The 12,593-nt window shown below is 45.6% G+C and overlaps 2 protein-coding genes across 9 annotated transcripts in view; one reads left to right on the forward strand and one right to left on the reverse strand.

Moving 5' to 3' along the window:
* The window catches only part of LOC121447552 (UDP-glucuronosyltransferase 1-6), a 135,731-nt gene that overhangs the window by 2,648 nt on the left and 120,490 nt on the right, over positions 1–12,593 (reverse strand). For 7 of the 8 annotated variants that reach the window (XM_041650863.1, XM_041650859.1, XM_041650861.1 and 4 more), the window contains 3 exons: positions 1,703–1,834; positions 996–1,083; positions 532–751 (listed from right to left, as the gene is read on the reverse strand). In XM_041650863.1, the coding sequence (XP_041506797.1) occupies positions 532–751; positions 996–1,083; positions 1,703–1,834 (440 nt within the window). Of the gene's footprint in view, positions 1–531; positions 752–995; positions 1,084–1,702; positions 1,835–4,033; positions 4,923–12,593 lie in introns of those variants that run through there. The other variant, XM_041650855.1, reaches the window with a different exon arrangement.
* Dnajb3 (DnaJ heat shock protein family (Hsp40) member B3) lies at positions 9,305–10,030 on the forward strand. Its single transcript, XM_041650866.1, has one exon. The coding sequence runs from the start codon at positions 9,305–9,307 to the stop codon at positions 10,028–10,030; it is 726 nt and encodes a 241-aa protein (XP_041506800.1).

Below are 12,593 nucleotides of genomic sequence, written 5' to 3' on the forward strand. Positions count from 1 at the left end.
GCACATTTTTATACTCATAGGCCATAAGACAATGTTTTGTTCTGTCACTGACCACTTTATTTCTTTGAGACAAAGTCTCTCATTGAATCTGGAGCTAGACTAGTGGCCAGCAAGCCTAGCAGTTCTCCTGTCTTCTGCTTCCATGATGCTGAGGCCTGGCTTTTCACATAAGTGCTGGGATTTGAACTCATTCCTGAGGCTTGCACAGCAAGTGCCCTTGCCTATGAAGAGAGCTTCCAACTCCACCCCATGTGCCTTTTAATGGAATATTTTTCCTTTACAGGATCTTAGAGATGAGATGCCTATTATGGAGACATTATTTTTAATTGAAGATTGTAAATCTAGGGAAACTAAAAAATTTAACAAATTCTAAGATAAAATATAAAGTCCCTTTACAAGTAGGGATGATGCCCACTTTATCTTGTGTATGAATCTAGATTTTTTTATGTATTTGTTGTTGTGCTATTTTGTTGATTGCAAATGCTGTAGACACAAACACAAGTATGTTGTTTGTTTTTCTTCTCCTCTTACCTCTTGTCATTGATGACTGCTTTTAGAGCATTTTCCAAATCATCAGCAGTCATTTCAAGAACATTCAGGGAAATCCCAGCTCCTCGAGTTTCCATGCGCTTGGCATTGTCCATCTGGTCACCAAACAAGGGCATCATCACCATCGGCACACCGTTGCATATCCCTTCATAAATACCATGGGAACCAGAGTGTGTGATGAACGCACGAGTCTTTGGATGACCTGAGGAGTACAACAGAAAGGGACACCAGGTTCTTCAGACTGACAATGTCTAAATTCTGAAAAGCCCATAAGGACCATCATCTATGCGTGGCCATTGTAAAAACTCTGGGAGTGGGTGGGGTGGGGTGATGTATGTGATGTGTCTCAGTCACCATCAAGCTAAGCAATCATTTAGAACATTAAAGCCTGTCATTTCCTTAATGTAACTCTGGTTTGACCTACATGGCAGATGCTCCCAACCTACCAAGCAAATCATTTTGGGGTAGCCATTTTACAAGTATTGTGTTCTTCGCAAGGTTCGATGGTCTAGGTCCGGTGTAGCGCCACAGGACCTAGTAGGGACAAAAAGCACAGGCTTAAAAAAAGGACACAATTTTATTTTTAAAATCAGCTAGCCTAACTAGAAAGGCCAGTTCTATGAGTAAGAAAAAGCCGGATAGGCTTTGCATTATGGGAGGTTTGGTGAATTGGAAGTCCCCAGGGCTCAAGAGCAGCGTTGGCTCTTGATGCTAAAGCTTGGCAACACGAGTGTGAGAAGCCATCAAACCACCCTCAGTATTCCTTCATGTTTCTGCACTTCAAAGGGAAACTTTCTTCACAAGGCAAGTGGATGCAAAAGCTATCCAAGCAGGAACAAACAAAACAAAATAGTTTTTCGGAGAAACATTCTTCATTGATGTGAAAAAACAATATCATGCTTATTTTTTTTAACAACATTCTCTCTAATACTTGGGAGTTTCCTAGAGAAAATGAGAAATCTGAGTGAGCAGACCATGTCATAGGAATACCTGAATAAATTGAAATAATAATAATAATATATGGTAATAATAATAATAATAACTTTGTGGAATGGCAGAGGAGTTCCACAACTCAGATTTCTGCATTTAGACACTGAGGTCTAGAGTTAGAGACTAAAAGCAGACATGAAAAAGTCTTGTAGAACCATCTTACCGTCTGAGGAATTCTGCCCAAAGCCTCGGCGATTTCCATAGCTTTCTTCTCCGGAATCTCCGAGACCATGGATCCCAGAGAGAAAATCACGATGCCATGCTCTCCAGAAGCATTGACATAGGCTTCAAATTCCTAGAGCGAGAGGAGAAATTTCCAGTTCATCTCTTTGTTCTCACATCCCGTGGGAACTGCACATATGAGATTACAAGATAGATACTTTCCTCTCATGAGAATCAGTAAAGGTATGTATGTAATAAACAAAAACCATCACGGCAACTCTGTCTCCTTGTCCCCTGTCAATTCAGGATGATTTCTTGCTTACAGGGTTATCTGTGGGGTTCCTTGGAGATGCAGAATCCATCAGAGCAAGAGAGGCACATACAGGAGTGCACATGCACATGACCGTGCACCCATGAACATGACACACGACCATATACACATGCCTACCTGTGGCCCTATGCAGAAAACAGACATTAAGTGACATGGCAGTTCTCTCCCACTAAACATAATTAATAAGCTAGCTAACTGTCAAGAATCTCTCAGATGGATTCAGATGTTTCCAAAGAGCGTGAACAGCATCAATGTGATGGCATGATGTAATAAGTTACACACAGCTGAGGGACTGCACGGAACACGGTGCTTTTATTCCTAAAACCCAAATATTCCTGGGCCAACCATGTCCTGACCCTCCCTACATGTAGACACAGAGAGGCTTCTACTAAGCTCTCTCCTGAATGTATCAGGATCCCATACCCTGTGCAGTCTTCCCAGGGCACAGCCCTCTTCCAGCCCTCCGAAGGCCAGGCTCCTGCAGTCCACTGGATGTCAGAGCATTGTCACGTCGGTCTCACTTCCTGGGACAATCTAAAGACCCGGCTCTTCTGCCACTGTCCTGGATTTTGACCCAGAGCATCCTGGAGTTGGTTGCTCTGAGGCTGTTCTTTTCTAGGATCACATCACAGTTTTCTTCTTTCTTCCCCAGGCCCTTCTTTCCTGGGGACGGGCATCCCACATTCTAGGGCCCCTTGCTTTTCGTCTACCTCCTGATAGCATGTAGCTCACCTACATCCCAGAATCTTTGCTCCTTCAAGACACGTGCAAACCTGCCAGGAAAGGCACAGTCTAGTTTGCCCTCCCGTACGCCTTTGCGTGCCTACTCAGCAGCCACCAGTATGTGATTAGCACAAAATCAGATCTGTAGGGTCATAAACATTCACAGGCAGATAGTATGATTTTAACTGAGGCTAAACTGCCACACAAGTTTGTGTACAGAGGCCAAAAGAGTAAGCCACGGAGGCAAGATAGTCAATGGCTCACTCTGACTCAACTTCTGTGGGTTCAACAAAGGTGAGTCCTCTCCACTTGCTACAATATGCCCTAAACTTTGTCACAACATCACAGTCCTTGGGACAGTCAAACAGTGAGGCAGCATGTCAACTGGAAATAATCTTTGATCTCTGACTTGTTTCTTCTAAACATGATAAATGCTTTGAAAAAAAAAAGCCTTTTCTCTGGGGACAACCCCTCCCCCAGCTGGTGAGACCTTTAAACATTAATAATAATCTCTGCTGAGACCTGTGGCTTTGCTTCTGAGCTATGAACATGTTTTGCCTTCCCAGGATCCACTTAGACTACCTATCAGAAGCCCTTCACTGGAGCCAAGCACATGGACTTGAAGCAGGTCTGCTTATATGTTTGGTCTCTTCATTATCTTCACATCTCTGGCCTCCAGGATCTCCTTATTGGCTACTTACTTCAGACCCAACACGTATGACTGTGGTCTGTGTATTGCTTTCTCCCATTAACACTATCTCTTGCTCAGACAGAGGGCTGACACCTTGCCCTATTAGAAGAGGCAGAAAGCTGCGGGAACTAACTTCCTATAAGAAGTTTTATTTAGCCAGGACCATAAAGGCAGTGTCTCTTGCCAGCAGTTATAAGGGTTAAAGAACAATTGCATCAGACTTAAGCTGCTGGTGCCCAAATCCAGTGCCCCACTCAAGGGCAAGCTTCATAATACTCAGCTGTGTTCTCTGAGAAGTGTTCCAAACACACGGTTCTTTTGACAGTTAATGTCAGTTGTATTAAAGTGAATTCCACATAAAAAGAAAGCCCAAGATATAGTTTTCCAAAATACTGTGTACAAAGAAGGAAGTCAGGAGAGGATGCCAAAGATAGACAAATTCAAAACTGGGAGACTTAAGGAAGAGAAGTTAACAAAGGGAGCACTTGAAAGCATCCCAGCATGCTCAGTGAACTCAGCACATACCTATGGAAGGTTCCTTTCCCGGAGAGAACTCAGGCAAGGAAAGGCCACGCTCACATACACACCTGAGATAAGGGCTTTTTCTGAAGGCAGTTTATACCACCAATAAAAACCATGTTGGGCATGATGGGCCTGGGGTAATCTCTCACAAAGTCGTTTCTCATCAGCCAGATAGACGCATAACTCAGAAGGTCCTTGACTGTCACCTCTTTCTGTAAGACTTCTGAGGCAAGCGGCTCATAGGGGGCATAGACCACATTGCATAGAAAGTTCTCTGACAAAGCAATGAGCATGTTCTTCACTCGCTGCGGGAAGTTCATGCGATCTGAGTTTACAGACATACTCTTGGGCACGTAGGACAGTGGAAAGGGGCACTGGGTAGCTTCCAAATCCAGGCCGCATGGCAATGCATTCAAGAAGTAGACAGCAGGCAGTGCCAGAAACTGGGCCACAATGGGACCACAAGGAAGGAAGGGGTCTGTTAGCAGAGCGTCAAAGTGGCTTTCTTGCAGAGAGGCCATGAACTTGGCATTGTGCAGTAGGTGTGAGCAGCTGGACAGGAACATGGCAGAGTCCCTTTTGACTTTCTTGTATGTTTTGATCAAACGCAGCAGGAAAGGGTCTTCCTCAAAGACACTAAGCCCAAGTTCCACAAGAGTGGCTATCACGTCTTCCTTCTTGAATGGCACAGGGTACTTCTTTAGAGTGTAAAAGGATCCTTCTTTTATGTGTAGTGAGGCTTCAGGTGCTATGACCACTATCTCGTGTCCCTTCTGCTGGAGCTGCTGAATAACTCCAAGCATGCTGAGCCAGTGGCTGCCATCCATAGGGAGCAGTAACAGCTTTCCAGCATGGGACACAGAGGGGCCAAGCACACACAACAGAAGGCCCACGAGAAGCAGAGGCGAATGGGAGCTCCAGCACGTCACAGTCATGGTACCTCTCCCTCCGGTGCTCTCAAAATGTCTACTAAGGCCTGCTCATGGTTCTTACACAAAAGACATTGTGTAAGCAGTTAATGTTTGACCGTGTCCCATGACTAAAGCTGTCGATTGACTGGCAGAGACCATAGAACATTTGCTTTTCAAGATGAGGGTGGAGCTTTCCGGGGTTCCTTAGAATATAACGGCTGTTGAAATGGCTGCAATGTCTCTCCCAAATCATGTCTTTGAGTGACTATAGCGAGCAAACCATCTCTGGCCACTTTGAATTCATTAAATTAGTATTTATTCATAAGTCTGAAAGGGTTACCAGGAAGCGTCAAAGCCTGGCACCTTCCCAAGAATAAAACGGAAAGTTACTCAGAAAGTCTTTTGGAAAGAAAGGAACCAAGAAGAGCTGAAGCTCCGCTTTTATCCACAAAAGCCCTAAGAAAGCCCCCCATCATTCACTCGGGGCTCCTCTTCACCACTTCCATCACCTTTCAAAATGTGTGTGTGTGCATGAGTGTGTGCCTGTCTGTGTGTATCTCTGTGTGTGGCATGTAGTCTGGAGGGTAACCTTGAGTATTATCTCTCAGAGGCCGCACATTTTGTGTTGAGATAGGCTCTTTCATTGGCGTAGACCCTTCCAATTAGGTTAAACTGGGAGACCACTGAGTCAAGGAAGTTTCATTTCTCTGGTTCCCTAGCACTATAAGCATGCCCCCACCATGTCCAAAATTTTCATACAGCTTCAGAACACTTTACTAACTGAGCTAGCTCCTTCACTGGCTGTTTTTACTTCATACTGAATGAACCTAGTACAATGTTGGGTCTCAAGACTGCAGCTAAGACCAGCGCTGATGAGTGTCCTGCCTTTCCAGGACTCAGGCTCTATCAAGAGAGTCAGATCCACAGCTCGAGCTAAGAAATGCGGTCCATTGAGAGTGCAAAGGAATGGAGCCAGGCTGGGGTAGAAAATGACAAAGACAAAGTCATATGAGTCTTCTCCAAGAGCAAAAAAACAGAAAGAAAACATATTCCAAACAGAAAATCACAGTACATAAAAGCAGAAGGATTTCCCTCATTTTGCACACATACGGAGGCCAACAGAAGCAAAGACATTTGCCAGAGTCCTTGGCAGAGCTAAGACACAGGCCCTAGTAAGAAGTTGAATGAAAAACTGTGATCCTCAAGGTCATGACCCCACCATGAAGAATGGGGGAAAAGCAAAAGAGAGGACTTTGAGTACAGGGAAGTGTTCAAACAGCACTGTCTGGGGCCCTCCGAGATGAATGAAGAACTGAAATGCCTCCTGAAGTGGGCAACCAGAGTGTGAGCAGAACCAGCCTTGTGCCGTTCCTGGGAATCCACTGATGCCCTATGCAGTCCGAGGAAGGAAGCACAGATCCCAATACCGACCACAGTACTGGTCCTTCATGTATGGTGTGTGTGTGTGTGTGTGTGTGTGCGTGCGTGTGTGTGTGTGTGCTGGGAATAACAAGGAGAAAGAATTTAACTTTAAAGCATTGGTGTTCTAGAGTATAGAGCTGGCAGAAAACCTCTCATTCGGGCACTTAAGGTCTCTATTACTGGGCCTTCACCCTTCCTCAGCAGAGTCCCAGTTTTGCTTGTGTTTTTGCACACACACACACACACACACACATACAGTGCACACATGCACTTTGAACTCTTTCACCACGCTCAATCATTCCATCACTCTTATTTCTCAGTAAGCAGAAAAGATGTTGCAATCCCTTTGTTCTTTGCCGAGCATTTAACTGAAATCCCGAAGCTCACAATCCAAGCTAAACTTTAGGATCAGTAACCCTGGGAAGCCCCATTTTGAGAACTCACCTGCAGCTTATGTGGAGCAAAGAGCCCATAAACACAACAATGCTTTTATGGCTCTGTTCCTGTCTTTACTCAGAACCTTGAGCATTTTCATTTAAAAGTGCCAGAGATGGAACACAAGGCCACATACAAGGCAGACTGTGTACGGCTTCAGAGCATCCTGCAGCCACTGTGGACCTGGCCAGGGAACACTGCTCACTGATCTAAATGCAAGGCAATCTATATTTCTTATTACCAACAAGAAGAATCACTTCAAAGCAATCCAGTAATAAATCTGTCCTGGAGCATGAGCAGACCAAACATATTTCAAACCCCTTCCTTCAGCAACATGCATGAAACATGTGAATTCTACTATGTTAGTCCCAGAGCCAAAACTCAAATGACCAATGGCCGGTGCCTGTGAGGAGGGGTCCAGGGGTCATAGAAGTACCAAACAATTACAGGGCACAGCAAGATGTGTTCTGCAGGCTGAGAAAACAGAACACAGCAGCAATGTGGTCCTGCTTTGGAGGCCCTTGAAGAATGTGGTGTCTTTGAAAAGCCCCACTTTTCAAGTGGAATTTCTTTTTAAGCTGGAGCTAGAAGTTAATATTCCCACTGGTGGGACACCTGGCTCCTTTGAGGGAACAATGGAGATTCACACTAAACAAAGCACACAAGCTTCCATCCTCCTTCGGATGAGCTCAGGACCTTCTAGAGGGAAAAGTCAGCTTTCCTCAAATCTCTGCAACATTTTTCTCTATCCTGTCTCTCATCATCTCAAAGTTCACACAGTGGTCCGTAAGCTAGACAAAGTCTAAACGGATACATTCCTCATAGACCGGTGTACAGCTTCGGAATCACTATCTCAGCCCAGATGCCAGTCCATAGCCACGCATTCAGGAACTATCTTTGTACAGACGCCATCTGCCTTTACTAATACTTAAGTCAAGCGCTCAGTCTCTCAGATCCAGCTTCCACAATCCTATTCCAGAGCTTCAGCCCCTAGGCAGTTCACTATATCAGTTTGGCCCACCATCCCATACCATCACTGCTTCTGGTGCCATGGTCAACAGTTTCATCGGGCCCACGAAAAAACTCAAATCCTTTAGCCTTGCCCTTCCTTAGACCTTGGGTCACCTTTTGAAGATTATTTCTTCTCTCTAGCTCTTTTGCCCTTTCCTCCTAATCAGGTTTCTATCACGATCTCATTAACAAGTGCCAGCCTTTGGTAGGTTCAAGTTCAGTCACTGAGTGTGACATGAACTCCAATGACTCTTCGGGTGCTCTAGTGCTACTGGTTAGACCTAGTGCCCTTCATGATAGAATCTTCAAAAGTTCACTGGTTAATCATTTCCCCTTAGGACCAAGTAACCTTTATAGATGTATGCTGCCTCACAACTGATCAAGTCAGATAATATAGTGTTCAAAAAATCACACACACAAGGAAGTGAGACAACACAAGTTTTAAGCAAGGACAGAAGGAAACCCATAACCATGATACCACAGTTAGTGGAAACAAGAACATCTCACCTAGAGGGCTACAAAACAGTCCACAAGTTCTAATTATTCTGTTCATGACAACAATGGCTCTCCAAGTATTAGCTAGGAAACCCTGGGAACTTTTCAAGGGAATGTCAAGACTATTTTCATCCACAGAGATACTGACTTTTTAAAGATCTTTTTTCCTCATAAGCATATGGTGGAGTTTTCTAAAGGCTACTCCATGCGTGAGATCACAGTAGATTGAAGGCAGAAGCAGGAGAATCTAGCTTTATTAAGCCCGATGCTGGAGTTATCTAAAGAATATAAACATATCCCACCCTTCTGAGTTTTTTAAGTTATTTCCTCATAAGAACATGATTTATGTTAGAATGCAGCTAACAGGTATTGCTTTACTTTCTTGTAATCTGAATGGAACTAAGTCATAGAAATTAGAACAAAGGGTCCTGAAGCCAAAACATTTGAGAACCTCAGTTTTTCACAAACCACTGTCCTTCAGAGTTAGACAAAAGTCACTTCTGTCAATTTTCCTATCATCTTACCTGGCTAAAGGAAAGTTGACTTGGGGCAGGGCACAAAAACTCATTTTTAAAAACTGGCCTTGGTGAAACACATTCATAAATCCACAGCGCGGGATGGGGAGGCAGCAGGGCATGACTGTGAGTTCAAGACTAGCTTGGTCTACACAGCTGAGAAGAGATGGGAGAGCAGCAGCGGCAGAAGGGGAGAAAAAGGAGAGGTAGGAAGGAGGAAGGGAAAGAGGGAAGAGAAGCTGGAGGAGGAGGAAAAGGAAGAGGAAGGAAAAGTGAAGTAGTGCTTTTCTATGGCAGCCAGAATTATCCCCTCTCCCCTAAGTTACCCTTTGTTCTTCCTAACAGACCAACAAACCAATCAGCATCACCGAGGGTCACTGGGCGCAGACCCAACCCTGGAGCCTTTTATTCTGATAGGCTGAGGCGCCGCCCGCCCCCGCCAATGGGCGGCGCCCACGTCACAAGGGCGCGGGGCGCCGGCCGGTAGGGGGCGTTCAGCAGCCGCCAGCCGCGCTGCAGCGCCGAGGCCGCGGGCCGGCCAGCCGCCATGGTGGACTACTACGAGGTGCTGGGCGTGCCGCGGCAGGCCTCAGCTGAGACCATCCGCAAGGCGTACCGCAAGCTGGCGCTCAAATGGCACCCGGACAAGAACCCCGAGCACAAGGAGGAGGCCGAGAGGCGGTTCAAGCAGGTGGCGCAGGCCTACGAGGTCCTATCGGACGCCCGCAAGCGCGAAGTCTACGACCGCTGCGGCGAGGTGGGCGAGGTGGGCGGCGGCGGCGCGGCCGGCAGCCCGTTCCACGACGCCTTCCAGTATGTCTTCTCCTTCCGAGACCCCGCTGAGGTCTTCAGGGAGTTCTTTGGGGGCCGCGACCCCTTCTCGTTCGACTTCTTCGGAGACCCGTTTGATAACTTCTTTGGGGATCGGAGGAGCTGCCGAGGAAGCAGAAGCCAAGGGGCCGTACCCTTCTCGACCTCCTTCACCGACTTCCCAACTTTTGGGGGTGGCTTTGCTTCGTTAGATACCGGATTCACATCCTTCGGTTCTCCGGGAAACTCAGGCCTTTCGTCTTTCTCCATGTCCTGTGGCGGTGGGGCGGCTGGCAACTTCAAGTCGGTGTCAACCTCCACCGAAATAGTTAATGGCAAAAAAATCACCACCAAGAGAATCATTGAGAATGGTCAAGAAAGGGTGGAAGTGGAAGAAGATGGAGAGTTAAAGTCCCTGATAATTAATGGCAAAGAGCAGTTGCTTCGCATCAATACTCAGTAAAGACATAAAGTGCGGTTTAAGGACTATCAGGACTTTTTTTGTTTAAAAGCATTTTCAAGGGAACTCTACTTTCAGAACATCTGTATTCAAGACATTCTATACAGTTCATGCGGGTGCCTCTTATTGTTGGAACTGCAGGGATAGGACCTCTCTTGGTCTTTATGCCTGTTGTAAATATATGCATGCCTTTGGCACTCATTAAACGTAATCCTGAGGCAGACCACCGTTATGTCTTAGTGGTAGGAAACACTGTTCACAGCACCTAAAGCCACACAGTGTCCATTTTGTTGATATTTCGACCCAGAGAGCTTTCTATGAAGTGGAAAGCTCCACTTCCCCTCACTCACACGGTGATGAAAGATACTGTGTATGTTGATTTAGTTTAAAATACATCGAAAAAGTGGCTTTTAGTTTACCTACTAAACTATGCTGATACAGGAACAATTTACTGCTGTTTCAATGTAAAGCTAAAACCAAGCCTTTAAGAGCAGTTAAGTTGAAGAAAGTACACTAAGTAGATTCTGGTCGCTGCTGCAATGCATTACCATGAACTTGGGAATGTCTATCACAGTTATTCTTCCCAAGTTTTGTAGGATCAAAACCTGAAATCCATTTTAGTGGGCCAAAAAAGGAGGGTTGCCAGGACAGTGCTCTCTGGGGGTTCAGGGCTGCATTCTATCAGTCAAGGTAAGTGCTCAACCCTAAATTTGTTCTACAACAGTGGAAGATGCTGGAAGTGAAAAGAAGTGTTTTTTTGGAGGATAACCAAGCTTTTCAATTTCCATATGTAACATATATATAAATATGTATGTTACAGTAGAGTCCATTCTGTTAGCACAGGTGGGTGCTTCCTAGTCAGACCTGGCAGAAGATGGTTGCCTTCAGAGAGTCCACCACAGAATGGTCTTCCTCACTCCAGTGCCCTCTGTGAGGACTGCACAAGACATGGAAGTAAAAGGGATCTGAATGGGTTTAGATTGCCACACTCTACCAAAAGGGCATGGGACCTAAGCACATTATTATAAACCAAGACTCTATAAATAGGTTGGATACCCAAACTACCCCAAAAGTGTAACCTCATGCAGTGAGTACATAGCAGAAACACGAGATTCAGCACTGTCTCCTCCCCCCCCCCCCCCCCGAGGGCACACAGAGCCTTTAGAAATCACACAATGGAATAGTCACTGCAGAACCGGGGTAGCTGTTTTCTACCCAAGTCAGGCTAACTACCAGACTTGAAACAGATGTTTTCAGCCTAAGGAGCTAATGAAGACAGTCACTGAGGGCTGGGGAGATGGCTCAGGGGTTTTGGTGCTTACTAGGCAATCATCCCCAGAAACCCACATAAAGGTCTGGTATATGTGATAGTCCTCAGAAGGCAGAAACATGGGATCCCCAAAGCTATATTGGCAAGCTCTGATTTTTTTTTTCTTGAGAGACCCTGGATAAGGTGGACAAGTAATGGAGGATAATCCCTGCCATCTGCCTTGGACTTCTGCATGCACACACCACACTCGTGCACACCTGGTCTACAAGAGCTAGTTCCAGGACAGGCTCCAAAACCACAGAGAAACCCTGACTCGAAAAACAAAAACAAAAAAAAAAAAAAAAAAAAACGAGGGGGAAAGTCACTGAGTAGCATGTTGGTGTGGGTTTGTATCTGAACTGGTAGGAGGTATCAAGGACTTGAGGAGAATGAACGTATCTGTGATGGTTACATGTGGAAATCACCACCCTAGTAGGACAGAATGAGTGGGTCTGAAACCACACAGTTGAAGAAAAAGCTTGAGCAGAGAGCCCATGGTAGGCAAAGAGCCTGGCAAGGTCACTCTGGCTAGTTTTAACAGTTGAGAGCAAACACAGGAATCAGTATTCATATATCCTGGATTAATGGTCCAGGATAAATGCAAAGTTCCTGGCTGGACTAGAACTCAGTATGTAGGCCAGACTGGCTTTGAATTCACAGCAATCTACTCCCAAGTGTGGGAATTCACAACAGCATGTGCCACCAGACCCAACTATAAGATAGGTTTTGTAATGAATTGTCAAGCTTGAGAATCTCTTCAAAAATTGCTCAGTCTCAAAACACTTATGCAGACATGCCTGTGGAAGGTCATCTTCTAAGGGAAGTTTTGTCATAGTGGGCACAAGGCATTTCCTGTGCAAAGAGGAGCCTCTTGAATATAGCAGAGGATCTTTAAGAGCACGTTCCTGCACAAGCCTGACAACTTGACTTAGATCCTTGGGACCTATGGTAGAAGGAGAGAACCAGCAACCGGAAGTTGAAGTTGTTCTTCACTGCCGCATGAGCAGTTTAGAGCATATGCACCCCCGGTCATATACACATGTACATCTCCCCTAATTCTTCAAAGCATTCAGATTGATTAAAGGGGATCCCCTCACTGGGAGGATTTTCTAGAATGCACCAGACAAGGAAGAGGAAGACAATGTAAAATCCAGAATAGTAGGAGGCCCTCTTCCATCTAAAACAGGATCAAGGATTCCAAATGCCAGTCCCAGTGGCTGGAGGTTCACACACAGTTATTGCAGGTTTGGCTTCGTC

This window comes from Microtus oregoni, unplaced genomic scaffold (genome assembly GCF_018167655.1).
Source record: "Microtus oregoni isolate MIOR12 unplaced genomic scaffold, Mior012 000004F_ref0000308, whole genome shotgun sequence".
Taxonomy (NCBI): domain Eukaryota; kingdom Metazoa; phylum Chordata; class Mammalia; order Rodentia; family Cricetidae; genus Microtus; species Microtus oregoni.

What these genes read in the sequence shown, in the direction of transcription:
- Dnajb3 (XM_041650866.1), top strand. Translation starts at nt 9,305, where the DNA reads ATGGTGGACTACTACGAGGTGCTGGGCGTGCCGCGGCAGGCCTCAGCT.